At 43.9% G+C, this 25626-nt stretch overlaps 1 protein-coding gene across 4 annotated transcripts in view; it reads left to right on the plus strand.

Moving 5' to 3' along the window:
* Positions 1–18990, plus strand: part of LOC141233754 (uncharacterized) — a 162802-nt gene extending 143812 nt beyond the window's left edge. The window contains exons 8-10 of one of the 4 annotated variants that reach the window (XM_073667945.1): positions 4165–4297; positions 17154–17261; positions 17959–18990. In XM_073667945.1, the coding sequence (XP_073524046.1) occupies positions 4165–4297; positions 17154–17261; positions 17959–18402 (685 nt within the window). In that variant the 3' untranslated portion in view covers positions 18403–18990. Of the gene's footprint in view, positions 1–4164; positions 4298–16911; positions 17262–17958 lie in introns of those variants that run through there. The other 3 variants (XM_073667943.1, XM_073667944.1, XM_073667946.1) reach the window with 3 other exon arrangements.
* The last annotated feature ends 6636 nt before the right edge of the window (positions 18991–25626 follow it).

Raw genomic sequence — 25626 nt, forward strand, 5'->3', positions numbered from 1 at the left:
AGAACCAATTTCATGAATGGTTGTCTCCACTGGACCTGAAACCAGGGAAGGCCGTGTGCGACAATGCTGCAAACCTGGGTGCGGCCCTTCGCCGGGGCAATGTCACACACGTGTCTTGTATGGCTCACGTGTTGAACCTGGTTGTCCAGCAATTTTTAGCCCACTATCCCAGACTAGATGGCCTTCTGCAGAGGGCATGGTCGCTGTGTGCTCACTTCCGCCGTTCGCATCCCGCAGCTCAGCGACTTACATCTCTACAGAAGTCGTTGGGCCTGCCACTTCACCGGCTAAAATGCGATGTGCCTACCCGGTGGAATTCAACTCTGCACATGTTGCAGCGACTGTGGCAGCACCGACAAGCCCTGGTGCAATACGTTCTGACGTATAGCCTGGGCCAACGAGATTCAGAGGTGGGGCAAATCACGCTGGAGGAGTGGTCTCAGATCAGGGACCTATGCACCCTTCTGCACAGTTTTGAAATGGCGACGAAGATGTTTAGTGCTGACGATGCCATTATCAGCATGACTATTCCGGTGATTTACATGCTGGAGCACATGTTAAACAGAATTCGGAGTCAGGTGGTGGCACAAGAGGAGGTGGAGGAAGTAGAGGAGGAGGAGTTGTATGCGGAAGGGTTAACATCTGCAAGGTCCAGACGGTCGGCAGCACCAAGGCGGCAGGCATGTGAGGGTGGGGGAGATGGTTTTACCAGGGCGCATGGTAGCAGCCAAACTAGTGAGGAAGGTGCAGGAGCCCAGGAAGAAGTGGAGGACGAACTGATGGAAGACTCATCAGATGAGGGAGACCTTGATCACATTTCTGTTGTGCGAGGTTGGGGGGAGAGGACAGAGGAAGGAAGCATGATTGTTACCTCGCCACCAACACAACAGGGACTTGGTGCTCCTGGATGCGCAACACACATGAGTGCCTTCTTGCTGCACTACCTGCAACATGACCCTCGAATTGTGAGAATTAGAAATAATCCTGACTACTGGGTTGCCACACTGTTAGATCCCCGGTACAAAAGTAAATTTGCAGAAATTATTCCTGCCATAGAAAGGGATGCACGCATGCAGGAGTATCAGCAGAGACTGTTGCAGAATCTTACATGTGCTTTTCCACAAAATACCAGTGGTGCACGTAGTGAATCTCACAGTTCCAACTTGCCAACCGTGGTCTGTATGGAGTTGTTCAATAAAGGGCCCAAAATTAAGATAACATAGATGGGAGAGGTCTCTATGAATAGGAATTCCTAAGTATTTGATACCCTGTGAGGGCCAGGCAAAGGGAAAGTTGGACTGGATGGAATCCTATATGGATTTAGGGAGGGAGACATCGAGGGCCTCAGACTTCGCTGCATTGATTTTAAAATTTGACCATGTAACAAAGTGATCTATTTCAGCCATAACAGCAGGGATGGATATATGTGATTGAGTGATATATACTAGGACATCATCAGCAAATAGAGAGCACTTGTACTCGGTGCCTCCCACCTCAATCCACCTAATATTGGGGTTATGGCGAATTGATGAGAGCAGGTGCTCCGTCACTAGGATGTATAAGAGAGGGGACAGAGGACCTCACTGCCTTGTCCCATTGGTGATTGTGAAAGGTGATGAAAATGTTCTGACGCACCCCCTGGGCCTTGGGACACCCGGAGCCGGACCCTTTTTGGTGGATGCTGGTGGTTGTAGTCTTCGTGGCGGCGATCCGGTTCCGTGGCTCAGGGCGGTCAAACCAGTGGCGGAACTATTTATGTGGTTTTGATGTTTAAATGTCCGACTACGCCACCCGTGGATTGCGGTCAGAGTGAACCGCCGCTACAGGGCAGACCGCTAAGGCTGGTGTTGTGGGTGCAGCAGAGCGTAGCATAACTCCCCACGGGAGGAGTATAGCCTCAGGGCAGTGTATGCGGAGGATGGGGGTGATGGTGCAGGGCAGCAGCAGTAACGACACGGAGTCAGTGATGCAGTTCAGGGCCTTTACTCACAGTTCTTATTATCCAGACCACGTCTGCAGGTAACGGCTGCCCACGTCGTACTGTGCTCACCAGGTGAGGGGCTCAGACAACTCCCAGATAACTTTGGAGCACTTCACAGGACCCCCTTTGTGTGTCCTTTGTCTGGCCTTTCTTACCAACACTTCTGTCCGGCTGCCTCGGGCCTCCTCTTGGTAAACTTGGCGCCAGTTTCCCTGACCCTATGTGGTGCCTTCCTAGCGGGTGGAGCAAGGGGCTGCGCCACATAAAATGTCAGAGCCTCCGGTTTCTAGCTGAGGGTCGTTTCCTGCCTCCACTAGTTTCGGGGACCGGTCTCCCCCTTTGGCCTGACCCCTCCACGCAGGTGGATTCGGGCGTGCGGTGGCGACTCGCCCGTCCGCACCCCTGGGATCCCTTCATTCCTCGTTCCTGGAGCCTTCTCCGCTCCTCTTCCTTCCTTCTCCCTCTTGCAGGCCTGGGCCTCTGTTACTAGGCCCGCCTCCGGAGCAGAGCTCATGCAGAGCCCCTGCTCCCTGCCACTTCTGCTCAGACTTCTCTGCACTGAACTAAGATGGTGCCCACCTTTTATACTCCCTTCTCAATGCACCCAGGAACTGCTTCCTCCCTGCTCCTGCACTGCAGGGTTCCCCTTCCTCAGTGTTCCCTCCCCCCACTCCAGCCAGGGACAGGGACTGTCGTGCCCATCTCAGGGGCATATTGGTCGCCCTGCCCCACGGCAATGTGGTGTAATGCATGCAGGTGTCGGGTCCTGATCCACACTCCATCCTTATCTGAGAGTGAGATATCACACCTCTGGGTGAGGTGCAATACGTCTGTAGCAACCGAGCCCTCGGTGCTACAGTTCCATTTATCTTCAGTCTAGGTGACGTATTGTGATACAGGGCCGTGATTTTGGCTATAAAAGGGTCCCCTAGACCCCTACCCCAAGCTTTTTAAGAGAATCATATATGGCGTGCCAGGAGACTCTATGGAATGCTTTCTCAGCATCCAACGAGAGTATCTAATTACAAATTTTTAACTGCATCTAGCCCAGGAAATACTTTGTGCCTAGTAGCAGTGTCTGCTAGTCAGCGGATTATCCCGGCTGTTAAGCAAGCTACACCACCTGTAGTTTAGACACTTAATTTTTTCAAAGGAAATGCTTAGGGACCATGGGATACTCAGTGAAGAGCATCAGGAGGCACCCCAAGGCATAGGGGCTGGGACTGGCAGTAGGATGCCTTGCGGTGGACAGCCGAGCTCGATCCTTATTATAGCTTTTTAACTGCAGCAGCTTTAGTGGACACTACTGGAGCTGGAATTATGCGGCTGCTGGCATGAGACTTGCCCTCCAATAGATCCTTGTAAATGGATTTAAAGTGTATTCATTCAAATTAGAGAGACAATTTAAATTAAAAAGCTTAGAGCTGCCTCCACCACAGGGGGGCTCGCTCGACCCACCAGCGGACAGGCACCAGTATTGGGAGAGGGGGGCTGGCCATCAGGGTTCACCGCGGCTCTGGCACAAACCCGGCGACACGGAGGTGGCACGGGCAGGAGCGGACTGGCCGTCTCGGCTTCTCACTTTTTGGATTTTAGAAGGGCATGACATGCCTATATCTGTGTCTCCCCCTCCTTTTACTCCTCCACCTCTTTTCTTTTCGCATGACTATATGTACTTGTCACTTTTCCATGTGTTAGTTGTGTCTTCTGAGCAGTTTGTCAGCTTTTGGACACCTTTGAAGGTGTTTTCTATGTGTTTCTATGTGTTTTTGTTTGCCTGCCATTGGTTTTAACGGTGTTCGAAGGTGTTCGACGAACAGTTCGACGAACAGTTCGGCGAACACACGGGTGTTCGACGAACCGAACCGAACTCGAACACTACGGGGGTGGCTCAACACTACTCACAACTGAAAATTTCTGTACAAACGTCGGCAATCTGAAGATAAGGCATAGACCAGATGGGTGACACGGAGAGGCCAGAGAGGTGAGTATAAAGATTTTTTTTACTTTTTAACATTTTGATGGGCTTTTGTACTTCAAAAAAATGGCTGCCATTATCAGTCATTCATCTGTAACTGTGCGAATGTGGATTTTTTCAAAATTTGAGTGCAATTATTTTGAAGGTCTGAAGACATGAACCTCCTCCTTACCATAACTGTATATATGTATGTTTCTTTATAAAGGAAATTGCAGCATCCTAACATAGTGAAGTGCCTAGGAGCCACAGAGAAGGACGGAATCATCCTCCTGGTCTTGGAGTATATTCCTGGAGCAAACCTACATGATGTCCTGCACAACCAGGAATGTCCTATAAAGGTAGGAGCTGTATGCTTCATCACCGGGATGACTATGACTGTGCTGATTGCAGATGAGGAGGAACATTCATCAATTATCTACAGCAAAAAGCCTTCCCCAAATATCACTGACATCAAAGGAGCATAAATACGACTTAGATCATGTGCAAAGATTAATAATGTGTGCAGATCCACAACTGTGTATGTGTAGAAGGGGTGTGGTCTTATATGTGATCACATGTCATTATACCAGTGATGTCATCAACAGTGGGTGGGGCTGACAACCTCTCACACATGGTATACAAGCTGGTTGTCAGCAGTGATTGATGAGCTGGGGCGTATTATAAAGTGTGAGGAACTTATGTGCATCTATTGGAAAAAACTAGTTATGTACAGTGGGGAAAATAAGTATTTGAACCACGGCGGATTTTGCAAGTTTTCCCACCTACAAAGAATGGAGAGGTCTGTAATTTAAGAAAAAAAATCCAGAAAATCACATTGTATGATTTTTACATAATTAATTTGCATTTTATTGCATGAAATAAGTATTTGATCCAATAGAAAAACAGAACTTAATATTTGGTCCAGAAACCTTTGTTATAATTACAGAGGTCAGACGTTTCCTGTAGATCTTGACCAGGTTTGCACACACTGCGGCAGGGATTTTGGCCCCCTCCTCCATACAGATCTTCTCTAGGTCTGTCAGGTTTCAGGGCTGTCGCTGGGCAACATTGAGTTTCAGCTCTGCCAAAGATTTTCTATTGGGTTCAGACATGGAGACTGGCTAGGGCACTACAGGAGCTTGAAATGCTTCTTACGGAGCCACTCCTTAGTTGCCCTGGCTGTGCGTCTCAGGTCATTGTCATGCTGGAAGACCCAACCACGACCCATCTTCAATGCTCTTACTGAGGGAAGAAGGTTGTTGGCCAAATTCTTGCTATACATGAGCCCATCCACCCTCCCTTCAATACGGTGCAGTCGTCCTGTCCCCTTTGCAGAAAAGCACCCCAAAGTATGATGTTTCCCCCACCATGCTAAACAGTTGGGACCGTGTTCTTGGGGTTGTACTCATCCTTCTTCCTCCAAACATGGCGAATTCTATTTTGGTCTCACTTGACCACATGACCTTCTCCCATGCCTCCTCTGGATCATCCAGATGGACATTACATAGTAACATAGTTTTTAAGGTTGAAGGAAAACTAGGTCCATCTAGTTCAACACATACGTAACATGTTGATCCAGAGGAAGGCAAAAAAAAACCATGTGGCAAACGCTAAGCTCCGCACTGGGAAAAAAAATTCCTTCCTGACTCCACATACAGCAATCAGACTAGTTCCCTGGATCAACGCCCTATCAAGGAATCTAGTATATATAACCTGTAATATTATACTTTTCAAGAAAGGCATCCAGGCCCTTCTTAAATTTTAGTAGTGAATCACTCATTACACATCATGCGGCAGAGAGCTCCATAGTCTCACTGCTCTTACAGTAAAGAATCCCCGTTTGTGATTATGATTAAACCTTCTTTCCTCCAGACGTAGAAGATGCCCCCTTGTCCCCTTCTCAGGCCTCAGAGTAAAAAGATCAGTAGAAAGGTCTTTGTACTGTCCCCTCATATTCTTGTACATAGTTATAAGATCACCCCCAAGCCTTCGTTTTTCCAAGCTAAATAACCCCAAGTGTAATAACCTGTCTTGGTATTGCAGACCCCCCAGTCCTCTAATAACCTGTCTTGGCATTGCAGACCCCCCAGTCCTCTAATAACCTGTCTGGGTATTGCAGACCCCCCAGTCCTCTAATAACCTGTCTTGGTATTGCAGACCCCCCAGTCCTCTAATAACCTGTCTTGGTATTGCAGACCCCCCAGTCCTCTAATAACCTGTCTTGGTATTGCAGACCCCCCAGTCCTCTAATAACCTGTCTTGGTATTGCAGACCCCCCAGTCCTCTAATAACCTGTCTTGGTATTGCAGACCCCCCAGTCCTCTAATAACCTTGGTCGCTCTTCTCTGCACCCGCTCTAGTTCAGCTATGTCTTTCTTATACACCGGAGACCAGAACTGTACACAGTGTTCTAAGTGTGGTCGCACTAGTGACTTGTATAGAGGTAAAATTATCTTCTCCTCATGAGCATCTATGCCTCTTTTAATGTATCCCATTATTTTATTTGCCTTTGCAGCAGCAGCCTGACACTGGCCACTAAACGTGAGCTTGTCATCCACCAATACCCCCAGGTCTTTTTCAGTGACAGTTTTGTCCAGTGTTTTACAATTAAGCATATAATTATACATTTTATTTCCTCTGACCAAGTGCATTACCTTACATTTATCCCCATTAAACTCATTTGCCATTTATCAGCCCAAGCTTCTAGTTTACATAGATCCTCCTGTAATATAAAATTGTCCTCCTCTGTATTGATTACCCTGCAGAGTTTAGTGTCATCTGCAAATATTGAAATATTACTCTGTATGCCCCCTACAAGGTCATTAATAAATATGTTAAAAAGAAGTGGGCCCAATACTGACCCCTGTGGTACCCCAATACTGACCCCTGTGGTACCCCACTGTTAACTGTGACCCAGCCTGAGTGTGTTCCATTAATAACCACCCTTTGTTTCCTATCACTGAGCCAGTTCTTAACCCACATCCATATATTTTCCCCTATCCCCATTGTTCTCATTTTATGTATCAACCTTTTGTGTTTAACCGTATCAAAAGCTTTTGAAAAGTCCATATACACAACATCCACTACATTTCCTTGGTCCAGTCCAGAACTTACCTCCTCATAAAAACTGATTAGATTAGTTTGACAGGAACGGTCCCTCGTAAACCCATGTTGATGTTGGGTCATGAGGTTATTCTTCTTCAGATACTCTAGTATAGCATCTCTTAGGAAACCCTCCAGGATTTTACCCACAGTAGAGGTTAAGCTTACCGGCCTATAATTTCCATGTTCAGTTTTTGTCCCCTTTTTGAATATTGGCCCCACATTTGCTATACGCCAGTCCTGGGGTACAGACCCTGTTATTATTGAATCTTTAAAGATTAAGAATAATGGTCTATCTATGATATTACTTAATTCCTGCAGTACTCGCGGGTGTATCCCATCCGGGCCCGGGGATTTGTCACCTTTAGTGATTTTTAGACGCCGCTGTACTTCCTGCTGGAAGAAAGTGACATCTAATGAAAAATGTTTGATATCACTGATCATGTTTTCTGTCATGCAATTTTCTTGTGTAAATACTGTTGAAAAAAAATCATTTAGCATATTGGCTTTTTCCTCATCCTCATCCACCATTTCACCCAGACTATTTTTAAGGGGGCGAACACTATCATTTTTTAGTTTCTTACTATTTATGTAGTTAAAGAATACTTTGGGATTATTTTTACTTTCTCTGGCAATGAGTCTCTATGTCTCTATTGCACAGCTTCTGGATACCCACAGTTGCGGTATAAACTTCCCAGAGCAGATTACATGGGATAACAAGCTTTTACTTCCCAAAACATGAGGTAAAGGAAAAAAACGCACAGTCACACAGAACTGCACCAGGAAGTAAGAACAAAACAGAAAGTACACGAGAGATTTTTTCTTTTTTTTTTTTTACTTTTTTTCTTTTACCATACAGTAAACAAGGAAACTTTACACAACATCGCCATCTACTGTCAGATCAGCATAAAGCCCTCCTTCACACAAACAAAGAAGTCCACAACTGTTGCATATACCAACACCCTTTCTCAACAGTAAGGACTTATTCAGTCAAACCTAATTTCTTCATTAGTCTCTGATGTTTTTCAGCATTCAATGCCTTTGTGAAAATGTCTGCCGTCAAACCTTCAGTTGGACAATATTCTAATTTCAGGATTCCTTGTTTCTGATGGTCCCTCAAGAAATGATACTTCACATCAATGTGCTTGGTTTTTGGGTTAACTCTTTCAATCTGAGCAAGAACAAGACATCCCTGATTGTCCTTATTTATTTTTGTTGGTTCCAACTGTGCTTGTCCTAGGTCTGTTAGCAATTGTCTTAACCATAGAACTTCTTGACTCGCATGTGCTGCTGCAACATATTCTGCTTCTGTTGACGACAGCGTTACTATTGATTGTTTTTAACTAGTCCAACTAATTGGTCCACCTGAGCGAAAGAAAAGATAGCCACTGGTAGATTTTCTGTCAGTTGAATCTCCAGCCCAATCTGCATCAACGTATCCAGTTAAAATGCATTTATCACTTGTAAGCAATTTCAGTTTAACATTGCTGGTTCCTTTCAAATAATGTATTACTCTCTTCACAGCATTCCAATCCGCTTTATTTGGCTTGGACACTTTTCTATTCAGAATTCCTACTGCTGCTGCAATGTTTGGCCTTGTGACAGTCGCTAGATGCAGTAATTTTCCTATCGCCATTCTGTACTCTTCATTATTTGGTAACACATTTTTCTCACTACTCATCTCTTTAAGATAATAAGTTTCCATTGGAGACTTTGCTGGTTTTGCATCCTTCAATCCAAATGTTTCGGTTATGTCTTGAATCATGTGATTTTGATTAAGTAGGAAACTTCCATCTTCTTCTCTTTCTATCTGTATTCCTAAGTACTGTTTCACATTTCCCAAGTCTTTGATCTGGAAATGTTGATTCAGGATTTTTAGTATGTCCTCTTTATGCCTTTCCTTTTCAAAACAAACTAAAATGTCATCAACATATATGAGTACATAGATCCATCTGTCCATTAGTCTTTTTGTGTACAGGCAAGGATCAGCTTTGCTTCTTTTAAATTTTTCATTTGTGAGCACCTCCATGATTTTATCATCCCATGCTTTAGCAGCTTGTTTTAAACGGTATATACTTTTCTGTAATTTGCAAACCATGTTTGGGTTACTTTCATCTTTGAATCCTGTAGGTTGTTCCATGTAAATATCTTCTGTTAAACTTCCATTCAAAAATGCTGTCTTTACATCCAGATGTTTCAGTTCCATTTGTTTCATTGCTGCAACTGCAAACAAAGTTCTTATTGTAGTATGTTTGACAACTGGACCAAATGTTTAATCATAGTCTTCTCCATATTTTTTGAGAATAACCTTTAGCTACGAGTCTTGCTCGGTATCGTTCAGCTGTGCCATCTGTTTGGTACTTTACTTTAAAAACCCATTTACATCCTATAGCTTTTCTTCCTTCTGGTAATTCTATTAGTGTCCATGTTTTTGAGTCATGCATGGATTTTATTTCTATTTCTGTTGCCTCTATCCATTTATTGGCTTCTTTGGGAAGTCGAGATATGTCTTCCCAAGAGGTAGGCTCATAAATTTTACTTGTACTTGCCTTGTATGAAAGGCGTATTGGTGGTTTTCATTTGTTTTCTCTTATTGAACATATTGGTTCTGTGTCTGTTTGTAGTTGTATATCTTCACTTTCAGTATTCTGTTTTTTATAAATTTCAACTTCTTTTTTTCTCAGATGTTCCTTCAGCAATATCATTGCTGTTTTTCTTATTTTTTGTTTCCAGTGAAATCATAGTGTCTTCATTTAGATCCTCAATGAATGTCACACTGTTACTCACCATAACTTTCTGTTTTGGGATCTAGCATTCTATATCCTTTGCAATTTTCACTATATCCAACAAATAATCCTTCCATGGATCTGTTTTGAAGTTTGGAACGTTTTTCTCTTGGAATGAATACAAAAACTTTACAACCAAAAACTCTTAAATGATTTACACTTGGTTTCATACTATGCCACAGTTCATGTTTTTTTTTCAGTTTTCTAGAAAAAAGATGATTCTGTAGATATGTAGCTGTCATTGCTGCTTCACCCCAATATTTCTCTGATAGTTTGGAATCTGTCAGCATACACCTTATCATTTCAGTCAGAGTTCTGTTTTTCCTTTCTGCTACTCCATTTTGTTCAGGTGTGTATGGAACAGTCTTTTGATGCTCTATACCATTTTTTCTTAAGTAGTTTTCTATTTGGTGTCCTGTGAATTCACCTCCATTATCACTTCTAATGACAATTGGCTTCCTCTGAAACTTGCTATTCGACTTTTTCACGTAGTCTACTAGTTTATTGAAAACTTTGCTTTTGTTCTTGTTCATGTACAGTACAGACCATGACTATGAAAATTGTACATTCACACTGAAGGCATCAAAACTATGAATTAACACATGTGGAATTATATACTTACCAAAAATGTGTGAAACAACTGAAAATATGTCTTATATTCTAGGTTCTTCAAAGTAGCCACCTTTTGCTTTGATGACTGCTTTGCACACTCTTGGCATTCTCTTGATGAGCTTCAAGAGGTAGTCACCGGAAATGGTTTTCACTTCACAGGTGTGCCCTGTCAGGTTTAATGAGTGGGAATTCATGCCTTAAAAATGGGGTTAGGACCATCAGTTGTGATGTGCAGAAGTCTGGTGGATACTCAGCTGATAGTCCTACTGAATAGACTGTTAGAATTTGTATTATGGCAAGAAAAAAGCAGCTAAGTAAAATAAAACGAGTGGCCATCATTACTTTAAAAAATGAAGGTCAGTCAGTGTGACTGTCCCCAAGTGCAGTTGCAAAAACCATCAAGCGCTTCAAAGAAACTGGCTCATATCAGGACCGCCCCAGGAAAGGAAGACCAAGAGTCACCTCTGCTTCTGAGGATAAGTTTATCCGAGTCACCAGCCTCAGAAATCACGGGTTAACAGCAGCTCAGATTAGAGACCAGGTCAATGCCACACAGAGTTCTAACAGCAGATACATCTCCTCAACAACTGTTAAGAGGAAACTTTGTGCAGCAGGCCTTCATGGTAAAATAGCTGCTAGGAAACCACTGCTAAGGACTGGCAACAAGCAGAAGAGACTTGTTTGGGCTAAAGAACACAAGGAATGGACATTAGACCAGTGGAAATCTGTGCTTTGGTCTGATGCGTCCAAATTTGAGATCTTTGGTTCCAACCACCGTGTCTTTGTGCGACGCAGAAAAGGTGAACGGATGGACTCTACATGCCTGGTTCCCACTGTGAAGCATGGAGGAGGAGGTGTGATGGTGTGGGAGTGCTTTGCTGTTGACACTGTTGGGGATTTATTCAAAATTGAAGGCATACTGAACCAGCATGGCTACCACAGCATCTAGCAGCGGCATGCTATTCCATCCGGTTTGCGTTTAGTTGGACCATCATTTATTTTTCAACAGAATAATGACCCCAAACACACTTCCAGGCTGTGTAAGGGCTATTTGACCAAGAAGGAGAGTGATGGGGTGCTACGCCAGATGACCTGGCCTCCACAGTCACCAGACCTGAACCCAATCGAGATGGTTTGGGGTGAGCTGGACCGCAGAGTGAAGGCAAAAGGGCCAACAAGTGCTAAGCATTTCTGGGAACTCCTTCAAGATTGTTGGAAGACAATTTCCGGTGACTACCTCTTGAAGCTCATCAAGAGAATGCCAAGAGTGTGCAAAGCAGTCATCAAAGCAAAAGGTGGCTACTTTGAAGAACCTAGAATATAAGACATATTTTCTGTTGTTTCACACTTTTTTGTTAAGTATATAATTGCACATGTGTTAATTCATAGTTTTGATGCCTTCAGTGTGAAAATCTTTAAATGAGAAGGTGTGTCCAAACTTTTGGTCTGCACTGTATGTGACTATGTATTTTGAGTAGTCATCTATAAAAGTCACCATATATTTATTGCCTCCTAATGTAATCACTTTTCTGGGTCCACATACGTCAGTATGCACCAAATCAAGTGGTCTTGGCTTTTCGCTTCACTTTCTTTAGGAATAGATATCCTTGTGGTTTTGGATTTTATACAACATTCACATCTCATGGTAATTGAGCAATCAGATATCAATAGATCCTTTGTCAATTCTTTCCTTTGCAGCTCCATTATACTTTCAGGATGTCTGTGTCCTAGACGTCTATGCCACATGTGAATACAATTCTTGTGATCATGTGTACACAACTTCCTCTGTTCCTTTAATGTGTCTAGATGATATAATTGTTCATCTGCCTTGACATTGGCTATTACCTTGTTTCCTGCTAGGATTGTACACTCATCATCTTTGAATTTTACAGTAAGTCCTTTAGCTGTTAGACGTTTTACAGATAACAATCCTCCTTCTAATCCTGGAACATATAACACATCCAGTACAAGTATTTTTGAATCATGCCCAAACTTGTTAGAACAGTTTAGAATTCCTTGTCCAACACCTTCTGCAGTTATTTTGCTTACATCTGCAAGATAAATGGCTTCCTTCTTATTTAAATTAAGTTCAGTAAAGAAATTTTTATTACTTGTCATGTGACTTGTTGCTCCTGAGTCAATAAACCAACCCAACGATGATTTCTTATCAGTCACTTAAAATTTGCCATTCCAATTATTTTCACATGAATCAGAAATTGTGTTTTTCACCTTCTGTGTATTCTCTTTATGATGTAATTTTTGTTGTTCTGGTTTCCATATAGTGCAGTCTTTCTTTAAATGTCCTTTTTTCTTACATCTGAAACATTCTCTTGTCTCTTTATTATAGGGTATTTTTGATACTGTAGCTTTAAGAGCATTTCCATTATCTTTTTCAGTAGAAGAATCATTTATTTGTTCTTTCCTTCTTTGATATTCATCTATGAGTCTGGTCTTCACAAACTCTAATGTAATGTCTGTTTCAGGTCTTGTCTCTAGTGCATTTATTAAAGCAGTATATGAATCCGGTAAACTGCACAATAATATTGCTGCTACATGGCTTTCCTTAATATATTCACCAATTGATCTCAGCTGTGATATCACTTCCATAATAGAGAATATATGCTTCTGCATGTCATTGTCTGCACTTAGTCTCATACTGTAAAGCTTTCTTAGCAGAAATAACTTGTGATTTAAGCTGGGTCTTTCATGTAGCTTTCTTAGTGCTTCCCACAATCCCTTTGCTGTATCTTCATTCCTTATGTGGATTAATTGAGCATCATCCACTAATAGGCTGATGCTGGCTCTTGCTTGTCTATTTTTCTTATCCCATGTCTGATTATCCTCATCAGGTCTATCTGTAGTGATTACTTCCCATAAACCATCTTTAGACAATAACATTTCTACTTTGAACTTCCATAACTGATAATTCTCATTATTCAGCTTAGCTACTGTGAGTTTTAGCTCTGTGCTACTTGTCATCTTTAACTTGTCTTACTTGTTTGGAGACAATTGTACTGAAGAATTCTTCTGCATTCACCAGGGTCTTGCTGAGAGTTCCGGTGTCCTAGGTGTCTGGGGTTCTTGGTGCCTGGGGTCCTCGTGCCTGGGCCCATGACCTGTTGCACAGCTTCTGGATACCCACAGTTGCGGTATAAACTTCACAGAGCAGATTACATGGGATAACAAGCTTTTACTTCCCAGAACATGAGGTAAAGGAAAAAAACGCACAGTCACACTGTACCGCACCAGGAAGTAAAAACAAAACAGAAAGTACAAGAGAGATTTTTTTTTTTACTTTTTTCTTTTACCATACAGTAAACAAGGAAACTTTACACAACAATGCCATCTACAGTCAGATCAGCATAATGTCCTCCTTCACACAAACAAAGAAGTCCACAACTGTTGCATATACGAACAGTCTTAATCTTTGCTGCCTTGATTTGGTTTTTACTGAATTTATGTAATTTTCTGTATTTATTTAATGCCTCATCACTACCTACTTGCTTTAGTTCTCTAAATGCTTTTTTTTTGTCACTTATTGCGCCCCTTAAAGCTCTATTAAGCCATAGTGGTTTCCTCCTATTTCTAGCATGTTTATTCCCATAGGGTATATATTGTGCACAGGTCCTAATCAGGATGCTAATAAATGTCTCCCATTTGCTTTGTGTAGTTTTATGTCTCAGGATATCGTCCCAGTTTATTGCACTAAGACCATCGCTCAACCGTTGGAAATTTGCCTTCGAGAAGTTTAGTGTCCTTGTAACCCCTCTACTACACATCTTATTAAAGGATACATGAAAACTTATTATATTGTGATCACTATTACCCAAGTGACCCCCAACTCGTATATTTGATATGCGGTCTGGCCTGTTGGTTAATATTAGGTCTAGCAGTGCCCCCCTTCTTGTTGGGTCCTGAACCAGTTGTGAAAGTTAATTGTCTTTCATAGTTGTCAAAAACCTATTACCTTTGCTGCAACTACAGGTTTCTGTCCCCCAATGTATTTCAGGGTAGTTGAAGTCACCCATAGTAATGAGTCGCTGCTTCATCTATTTGATCTATTTGCTTTATGAGGATATTCTTCCATTATTCTTGGAGACTTATAACAAACCCCTATCAGTAATTTATTATTTTTTCCCCCTCCCCTTATCTCCACCCACAGGGACTCTACATTTTCATTAGATTCACATATATTCTCACAAAAGACGGGTTTTAAGGATGATTTTACATATAAACACAACCCCCCCCTCGCTTGTTTGTACGGTCATTTCTGAACAGACTATAGCCCTGTAAATTAACTGCCCAGTTATGGCTCTCGTCCAGCCATGTCTCAGATATCCCTACCATGTCATAATTATTTTCCAACAAAATTAATTCTAATTCCTCCATTTTGTTGGTGAGGCTTCTGGCAGTAGTGTACATGCATTTTATGTATCTCTCTGTACCTCTGTTCCTTCTTACTATATTGACTGTTCTAACCCCACCCCCAATTTCTTTATTTGTGCCCAGGTCACTATCAGCACTATCTTCCCCTTCTATAAAATGAATACCGTCCTCCACAATCCCTAGTTTAAACACTCCTCCAACCTTCTAGCCATTTTCTCCCCCAGCACAGCTGCACCTTCCCCAATGAGGTGCAGCCCATCTCTAGCGTAGAGTCTGTAGCCAACTGAGAAGTCGGCCCAGTTCTCCAGGAACCCAAACCCCTCCTTCCTACACCAATTCCTGAGCCACTTATTTATCTCCCTAATCGCCCGTTGCCTCTCTGGCGTGGCACGTGGTACAGGCAGTATTTCAGAGAATACCACCTTGGAGGTCCTTGCTTTAAGCTTGCCGCCTAATTCTTTGAAATCATCTATAAGGACCTTCCACCTACCTCTAACTTTGTCATTTGTGCCAATGTGCACCATGACCGCTGGGTCCTCACCAGCCCCTCCCAGTAATGTTTCAACCCTATCAGCAATGTGCCGGACTCGAGCGCCAGGTAGGCAGCACACTGTTCGACGATCCCTGTCTTTGTGACAAATTGCCCTATCTGTTCCCCTAATAATTGAGTCCCCCACTACCAGCACCTGCCTGGCCTGCCCTGCTCTCCTATTTCACCCCTTACTGGAGCTGACACTCCTCCGGCTTTCAGGGGACATGCCTTGCTGCAGCAGTGCTACCCCTGTACTGACACCCCCCTCATCTGCCAACTTTGCAAACTTATTGGGGTGTGCCAGATCAGGACTAGCCACCCTGGCACTCTTCCCTCTACCCCCCCCTTCTAACTGTTACCCAGCTAGCTGCCTCACTGTCCTGCAGCTCCCTACTACCACCCTCCCCCACATCTACCCCAGTGAGCAGCAGAAGAAGAGACTCCTTTCCATATTGTCTATGGATCTCAGTGTTGCCAGCTGCTCATTTAGATCCAGTACCTGGGCTTCCAAACACACAACGTGCACACATTTCACATAGCAGTATGCACCCACGACCGGCTGTTCAAGGATTGCATACATGTGGCAAGATGTACACTGGATAGCATTGTCAATAATGGAGCTCATTTCCTAATGGGGATTGCAATTGACAGAATTGTTAAGTTAAAAAATAATTGTAAAGAATTAATAAAATACAGACAGCAATTCAGTCCAAATTCCTCCCTTCCAAACTCCCTGAATCCAAGTCACTGAATCACAAGTCACACACTTACTTCCGTTTGCACTTACTCTCCGGTCACACTCAGCTCGTTCACATTCGCTAAGGAAGAAGATTTAAAGAGTTGTTTTTTTTTTCCCTTTAGCAGCAATCCAACCTACAGCTCAATGCACTTCCAAAGGAAGTTTGGCGAACTTCAAACAGGCCTGGACATGTGCTGGCTTGTGCAGGGGACCTTGCTTGCCCTGCAGGATTTTAATCCATGATGGTGTAGTATGTTAATAACAGTAATCTTTGAGACTGTGGTCCCAGCTCTCTTCAGGTCATTGACCAGGTCCTCCCGTGTAGTTCTGGGCTGATTCCTGACCTTTCTCAGAATCATCCTTACCCCACGAGGGGAGATCCTGCATGGAGCCCCAGACCGAGGAAGATTGATAGTCATCTTGTGTTTCTTCCATTTTCTAATAATTGTGCCAACAGTTGTTGCCTTCTCACCAAGCTGCTTGCCCATTGTCCTGTTGCCGATCCCAGCCTTGTGCAGGTCTACAATTTTGTCCCTGGTGTCCTTAGACAGCTCTTTGGTCTTGATCATGGTGGAGAGGTTGGAGTGTGATTGAGTGTGTGGACAGGTGTCTTTTATACAGGTAACGAGTTCAAACATGTGCAGTTAATACAGGTAATGAGTGCAGAGTAGGAGGCTTCTTACAGAAAAACTAACAGGTCTGAGAGAGGCAGAATTTTTGCTGGTTGGTCGGAGATTAAATATTTATTTCATGCAATAAAATGCAATTTAAATGTGTAAAAATCATACAATGTGATTTTCTGTTTTTTATTTTTAGATTCTGTCTCTCACAGATGAAGAGACCTAGGATAAAGATTACAGACCTCTCCATTCTTTGTAGCTGGGAAAACTCGCAAAATTTACAGAGTATCAAATACTTATTTTCCTCACTGTAAGTGAGTGTATGAAATTATAAAGCAATAGGAGAATTGTGAAATTTCGGCGATAGCGTCCCCTCCTCGGATACATATCTGTGAGACACAATCTGTTCATCTCCTGCTTTCTCTTTGTGTCTCGCAGTTGTCTGAAGCAGATAAAATGTCTGTCTGCTTAGACGTCCTGTCGGCGGTGGAATATGCTCATTCCAGAAACATCATCCATCAAGACATTAAACCTGGGAATATCCTTGTAAGTTGGTGTGATTGGGTGTGTGGCATCAGTCAAACAACCTTTATCTATTCACCTGGAGAATATTCCACCATAGATATAATTTACCCGAGTCTGTAACACCACAACAGGAAAAAATCCAGTGGCACCACCCACTCATTGGGCTCCAATGAAAATATAACATTGGTCCTTAGAATGGTTCCAAGAATGGCTACAAAAAATAACCAGGAGCCGGGCTCACATGTTCCATCAGTACCCTGTGGTGACAAGCAGGTTTATCCACTGAGTTCTCAGCAGATCGTGGCCGGAGCAGTAGTCTGTCACTCTGTGCAGCACATCGCCATGCACACAGGTCATATACCACCACTTTCTCTCTCTATATCATCAGTAACTTGATAAGTTAAGTCTCATCGTCCATCATTAATTACCTTCTAAAGACAAAGTCATTTACCGTCTCCAACACTCTATACTATATACCGTTTGATGTCTTCAGGAGACATTACTCTGCAGTTCCTTTGACGTAATAGTAGCTGGTGGTCCTAGTACATCTACCCAAAGTCTCAACACGTGAGATATTAGAACAATCCAAAATATGAGTAAAAGTAGCAATGACACGGCAGTTCTGTCTCTCCACCATACAGCCAATTGTACAAATCGTACAACCAGTGGTGAATATACTACCCGTGATGGCAACAATCAGTCTATGTTTATGTTTTAGATCAAAGAGGAAACCAAAAAGGCTCTTCTCACCGACTGGGGAGCGGCCAATATTCGGATCACAATTGAGTCTACGATGGAAAGGTCTGAGAGGATTGGACCACAAGGAGGTGGGACATATCTTTACATGGCCCCTGAGCGATTCTTGAACAGACTATCTCGTTCAACCAAGATGTCGGACATGTGGTCTGTCGGAGCCACATTTGTTCAACTGTTTACTAATCGACTACCGTGGGAAGACCTGGAAGTGATGTATGAGCAAATGAGAATGAATAAGTTGCCTCGCACATTGGATTCTTTGCCCAAAAATGTGGATTCTATTATTAAGGGTTGTTTGTCCTATAAACCTGAAGAACGGCTGACAGCCTCCGCCATGCTGTCCGCAATGAAACCGGTCAAGATATCTCCAATTAAACGTCTGCCATTGGGCTTCAAATATTCTTGATCTATGACTATTAACATGTTTGAAATGATAAAATAATCCTTTATATAGATGAAAAAATAATAACAAAAAAATGGAAAAATCACCTAAAAATAAAAAACATTGTTCTATTGAAAATTTTGATGAATATAAAATCTGGATATTAACAAATAATTATTAACAGTGAGAAATTGTAATAAACTGTGTGTATCCCTTCTATTATAAGCCTGACATCCACAATTACAGGATTTGTAAAGCGTTATCTGGTTCCTGAAGCCTACACTACATTCTCTGTTTCTATGATGCTCCTTTGACTCTTATTATTTCTTTCTAACGATCAAGAAAGTCACTTTGACCATAACTTTGTGTCTCGTGAAGGATGGATATGACTAGATGTAGACTCCATCAATAATTATGGGAATTGTTAGAGAAATCATTAACATTGTGGAATCATTCACAACGACGTAAGGAAGATTTGCATTAGAGCATTAGATATTGCTAATTGTATGAACGTGAAGCTTTATAGAAAGCTCCTGGCATTGAGTGATTGGTTGGTAATATCCATCCTCTGGAAGTAGAACATGCTCACGCTAAAGGCAAGTACTGAACTTCACAATAAATGTTAGATTACAAACTGAACTTTGGTGTCTTTTTTACTCAATATTTGTCTTTTTAATCACCATTAAAGAGTAAATCATTTACTCTAGGGAAATTCTTTAAGATTTTAAGGTCCCACAGCTCAGATTTGGGAGACTTCTGAACACCAGGTATGGCACTGTGTAAGTTGTCTTCTGAATCCATGATCCTGTTTTACTCTCAAAAACGTTTCACTGCTTAAATCGATTGATCGTAAAGGTTTCAGGAGGTTGTGACTGATTTTATAGCTTTGACTCGGATCAAGAAAATATCTGATATCTGAACATCAGTTATGGTGCAGTGGAAGTTGCCTTTTGTTGCCCTTTGTAAGCATGATGCAGCACGGTGGCTCAGTGATTATCACTGTTGCTTTGCAGCACTGGGGTCCTGGGTTCGAATCCCACCAAGGACGACATCTATAAGGACGAAGTTTATGTTCTCCCTGTGATCGTGTGGGTTTTCTGTGGTTTCCTCCCACACTTTCAAAGACATCCTGAAAGGGAATGTAGATTGTGAGCCCCATTAGTGATGACAGGTGCAATACATGCAGAGATTGCCTTTCTACCGCTGCAAAACATGCAGCCGCAGAGACTCAAATATATTAGCAGAGCACCCTAAGATACTAGGATAACACGTTATCCGAGCACGTTCGCTCAGCACTAGTACTGAGGAGTTTATTGCCTCCAGTGATGAGGCAGGCATGGTTTAAAGGGGTTTTCCTGATTTACGCTTTTGATGACCTCTCTTTAGGATCAATATCAGATCAGTGATGGTCCAGTGTATGGGGTAAAGCTGCACAGCACTATTACTAGGTGTATTGGTTGTTCTAGGGTCCTGCCACTCTAAGCTGCAGTTTTAAGCTCTGGCCACGTCATAGTATATGGCGCTGTGCTGACCAGGCTCCGGACACTATTTTTTTCAAATTTGAAATTAAGATTATGAAAAATACAAGGCCTGAGATTCCTCACAAAATTTTGTAGTGCAAAGTCATACTTTGTTGACTTGAGGGAACAGCTATACAAAGTAAAGAGTGACAGCGATTGCCTCCATCTCCTCCTCCATTGGATGGTATTACTCTACTGGGGCTGACGGTGAAATTACACAGGTCTGTAGCAACATGTAGAGTACGATAACCAAGATGTTGCAGTCGTCCAAATTATACGCAAGTGTGAGTGAACCCTAAGAGAGCAGCTGCTAAAATGTAATTACAAGTAGCAAGCAGATATGTGAAGCTGTTGAAGTCTCTGTGACGCGCCCCCAGGACCGTGGGGTACTCGGCAGCCGGGCCTCAGGTCTCTTGGGGGCTATCACGGTGGCTAGACTTTGGGGAACATTCTTTCCCCTTCCTTAACAAACTCTCTCAAAAAAAACCATACGTGGTTGCAATGTGAAGGGTTTTACAAGTGTGGTCAAAATAGGTGCAATCTCTGTCAATATGTAAAAGTCACAAAAAAAATTTCTAATGCGGATAAATCCCAGACATTTCATATAAATCAATTTATCAACTACAACTGTGATCATGAAGTATATGTAATTCATTGTACTTTATGTGATAAAATGTATGTGGGATGTACAATCAGAAAACTGAAAAAAAGAATTTCTGAACATGTCTCTGATATAACTAATGTTTCTACAAATAATCATAATATATCTCATGCTTCTAAGCACTTTATACAACACCATAATGGAAATGTATCCTCATTCCAAGTTATGGGCATTGAGAGGGTTACTCCGAATCCTAGAGGGGGAGACTCAAGGAAACGTCTGATAAACCGCGAGGCATATTGGATAATGACTCTTGATACCTGCAATCCCACTGGCCTCAATTTGCGGCGTGAACTTATGTATCACTATTAATTTTTACATTTCTTTTTGTATAGGCTCACCTACATGTGTGTTTTTCTATGTAGTTGTTTTTATAATGCATTGCAGAAATCCTTTTTGTATGTGTCATATTAGATTACATTTTGTCTGCTTCAATCATGTGATTTTCGCTGCTCTGATTGACAGCTAATCATGTGATTTTCGCTGCTCTGATTGACAGCTAATCATGTGATTTTCGCTGCTCTGATTGACAGCTAATCATGTGATTTTTATCTTTCATTGGATTGGTGTATTTTTTGTATTTAATCAAGTTTGTTCATTAGTCATATAGCTTTGACAAAGGACGCATATGGCATTTGAAACGCGTTGCTATGGCTAAATATTTTTATATGGAATTGCCATTACTTAAAAAACTCTTTTTATCCACGATGGAAGCTGAAATGTTTTTCTAATCATTGGCTGGTGGTGGTTGCTGTTGCCAGATGGTATTAGCAGTGGTGGTTGTTGCTATACGGGGGCTGCAGGCCACGCACCAACACAAAGAGGTTGAGCTGAAAGCCACACACCAACACACCGAGGCTGGAGTCCACACACCAACACAAAGGTCTGAAGGCCACACACCAACACAAATGGGCTCGAATCCACCACCAACAAGAGGGGCTGGAGGCCACACACTACCATACAGGGGATGCAGGCCACACACCAACACACAGGGGATGAAGGGCTCACACAAACACACTAACTAGGGCTGGAGGTGGTTGTTGCCAGATGGTGGTATTGGCTGTTGGTGGTTGTTGCCAGATGGTATTGACTGGCGGTGGTGCTTGTTGCCAGATGCTATTGGCCGGTGGTTTTAGTTGTTGCCAGATGCTATTGGCCGTTGGTTTTGGTTGTTGCCAGATGGTATTGGCCGGTAGTGGTAGTGGTTGCCAGATGGCATTGGCTGTTGGTGGTGGTTGTTGCCAGATGGTATTGGCTGGTAGTTTTGGTTGTTTCCAGATGGTATTGTGTTCCCTTCAAGCTGTCAGGCTCTAATGAAACAAGAAGGCTCAGGTGTTACACTTTGTACATTCTATACCAATTGTGATGTCACATGATGTCTATGATGTTTATGTGCTTTGTGATGTCAACAAAACTACCTGTTTAACCCTTTACAACCCAATGATTTACTTTGATTTTGTGAAAAGGTTATTTAGATGCAACGGCGCATGTGGTTGTTGTTGCTAGATGGTATTGACTGGTGGTGGTTGTTGTTGCCAGATGGTGTTGGCTTTTGGTGGTTGCTGTTGCCAGATGGTATTTGGCTGGTGGTGGTTGCTGTTGCCAGATGGTATTTGGCTGGTGGTGGTTGCTGTTGCCTGACGGTATTTAGCTGGTGGTGGTTATTGCCAGATAGTATTGGCTGGTCAGGTGATTGTTGCCAGATGCTATTGGCTGGTGGTGTTGGTTGTTGCTAGATGGTATTGACTGGTGATGGTGATTGTTGGCAGATGCTATTGGCCAGTAGTAGTGGTTGTTGCCAAATGCTATTGTCTGGTGGTGGTGGTTGTTGCCAGATGGTATTAACTGGTGGTGGTGGTTTATGCCAGATGGTATTGGCTGGTGGTGGTGGTTGATGCCAGATGGTATTGGCTGGTGGTGGTGGTTGTTGCCAGATAGTATTGGCTAGTGGTGGTTGTTGTTGCCTGGTGGTTGCTGTTGCCAGATGGTATTATGATGATGGTTGTTGCTATAGTGGGCTGAAGGCCACACACCAACACACAGGGACTGGGCTGGAGGCTACATACCAACACAAAGAGGCTGAGCTGGAAGCCACTCACCAACACACACCCACCAAGAAAGAAGGGCTGGAGTCCACACACAAACAAAGAGGGGCTGGAGGCCACATACCAACATACAGGGGATGCAGGCCTCACACCAACACACCGAGGATGCAGGCCTCACACAAACACACTAGGGCTGGAGGCCGCACGCCAACACATGGGGCTGGAGGCAAAACACCAACAGGGGATGGTGGTTGTTGCCAGATGGAATATATTGGCTGTTGGTGGTTGTTGCCAGATACTATTGGCCGGTGGTTTCGGTTGTTGCCAGATGCCATTGGCTGGTGGTGGTGGCTGTTGCCAGATGCTATTGGCTGGTGGTTTTAGTTTTTGCCACATGCTATGGGCTGGTGTTGGTTGTTGCCAGATGGCATTGGCTGGTGATGGTTGTTGTTGCCAGATGGTATTGGCTGGCGTGGTTGTTGTTGCCAGATGGTATTGGAAGATGGTGGTTGTTGTTGGCAGATGGTATTAGCTGTTGGAGGTTGTCATAGAGGGTCTGGAGGCCACACACCAACACACAGGGTTTGGAGGCCACACCAACATACAGGGCCTGTAGGCCACACACCAAGGGTCTGGGCAAGAGTTCACATTCCAACACAGGGGCTGGGCTAGATGGAGGCCACACACCAACACACAGGTCCTGGAGGCTACACACCAACACACACAGGGGCTGGGCTGCATGTAGATCACACACATCTGCACAAACACACATAGGTAATGGAGACCGCACACAGTGGCTGGAGCCACAAATCATTACACAGGGACTGGAGGCCATACAACATCAAACAGTGACTGGAGGCCACACAGCAACAGGGGATGGAGACCGCTGGTGGTGGTTGTTGCCATATGGTATTGGCACCTGGTGATGGTTGTTGCCAGATGGTATTGACTGGTAGTGGTGCTTGTTGCCAGATGGTATTGGCTGGTGGTGGTGGTTGTTGCCAGATGCTTTTAGCTGGTAGTGGTTGTTGTTGCCACATGGTATTGACTGGTGGTGGTGGTTGTTGCCAGATGTTATTGGATAGTGGTAGTTGTCAGATGGTATTGGCTGGTGGTAGTGGTTGTTGCCAGATGCTTTTAGCTGGTAGTGGTTGTTGCCAGATGGTATTGGCTGGTGGTGGTTGTTGTTGCCAGATGGTGGTGGTTGTTGTTGCCAGATGGTATTTGGCTGGTGGTGGTTGTTGTTGCCAGATGGTATTGGCTAGTGGTGGTTGTTGTTGCCAGATGGTATTTGCTGGTGGTGGTTGCTGTTGCCAGATGATATTAGCTGGTGGTGGTTGTTGCTATTCGGGGGCTAGAGGCCACACAGCAACACAAAGGGGTTCAAGACCACACACCAATAAATACACAGGGGCTGGAGGCCACACACCAATACAAAGATGCTGACCTGGAAGCCACACACCAACACACTAGGGCTGGAGGCCACACGCCAACACCCTAGGGCTGGAGGCCACACACCAACTAGCAGGGGCCGAGAGTCCACACACCAGCAAACAGAGGCTGTAGGCTACATAGCAACACAAAGTAGCTTGAGGCCACATACCAGCACACAGGGGTTGGAGGCAACACACCAACACACAGGGAGTGGCCTTGTTGGTGAGTCCTTCAGCCCTCAATGTGTGTTGGTTTGTGTGTGGACTCCAGCCTCTGTGTGTTGGTGTGTGCCTTTCAGGCCTTGTGTGGTCTGGAATCCACACACCAATAAAGTCTGGAGGCCAAAAACCAATACATAGGGGATGCAGACCACACACATCAATACAGGAGGGCTAGAGGCCACACACCAGCACACAGGGGCTGGAGGCCACTGGTGGTGGTTGTTGCCAGATGGAACTGGCTGGTGGTGGTTGTTGCTAGATGGTATTGGCTGGTGGTGGTTGTTGCCAGATGCTATTGGCTGGTGGTCGTGGTTGTTGCCAGATGGTATTGGTAGGTGGTGTTGGTTGTTGCCAGATGCTATTGGCTGGTTTGTGGTTGTTGTCTGATGCTATTGGTGGTGGTTGTTGTCAGATGGTATTGGATAGTGGTGGTGGTTGTTGCTAGATGGTATTGGCTAGTGTCTGTGGTAGTTGACAGATGGTATTGGCTGTTGGTGGTTGTTGACAGATGTTATTGCCTGGTGGTGTTGGTTGTTGCCAGATGGTATTGGCTGGTGGTCGTTTTTGTTGCCAGATGGTATTGACTGGTGGTGGTTGCTGTTGACAGATATTAGCGGGTGGTGGTTGTTGCTATATGGGGGTTGGAGGCCACACACACCAACACAGAGGGGCTGGAGACCACACACCTACCCAGCTATGGGCTGGGCAAGAGGCCATACATGCTGGAGGCCACACATCAATACACATTTGCTGGAGGCCACACATTAACATAGAGGGGCAGGAGGCCACACACCAACTTACACGGTCTGGAGGCCACACATCAACTAACAGTGGCTGAGAGTCCACACAGCAGCACACAGAGGTTATAGGTTACACAGCAACACAAAGTGGCTTGAGGTCACACACCAGCATACAGGAGCCCACACACCTGTGTGTTGATGTGTCCTCCAGCCCTTATTTGTTGCCCTGTGTGTTGGTGTGTGGATTCCAGCCCTTGTGTGGGCTGGAATCAACACACCAATAAAAAGGAGCTGGAGGCCACATACCAACACACAGGGGATACAGGCCTCACACCAATACACAGAGGTAGAGGCCACACACAAACACACTAGGGCTGGAGGCCACATGCCAACACACAGGGGTTGGAGGCCACTGGTGGTGGTTGTTGTTAACAGATGGTATTGGCTGGCGGTTGTTGTTGCCAGATGGTATTGGCTGGTGGAGTTTTTTTGCCAGATGGTATTGGCATGATGGTGGTTGTTGTTGCCAGATGGTATTAGCTGGTGATTGTTATTGCTATACGAGGGCTGGAGGCAACACACCAACACATAAAGAGGCTGGAGCAACGCACATGGGCTGGAGGCCAC

This window comes from Phyllobates terribilis, unplaced genomic scaffold, assembly GCF_046119375.1.
Source record: "Phyllobates terribilis strain yellow unplaced genomic scaffold, ASM4611937v1 Scaffold_625__1_contigs__length_943254, whole genome shotgun sequence".
Lineage (NCBI taxonomy): Eukaryota > Metazoa > Chordata > Amphibia > Anura > Dendrobatidae > Phyllobates > Phyllobates terribilis.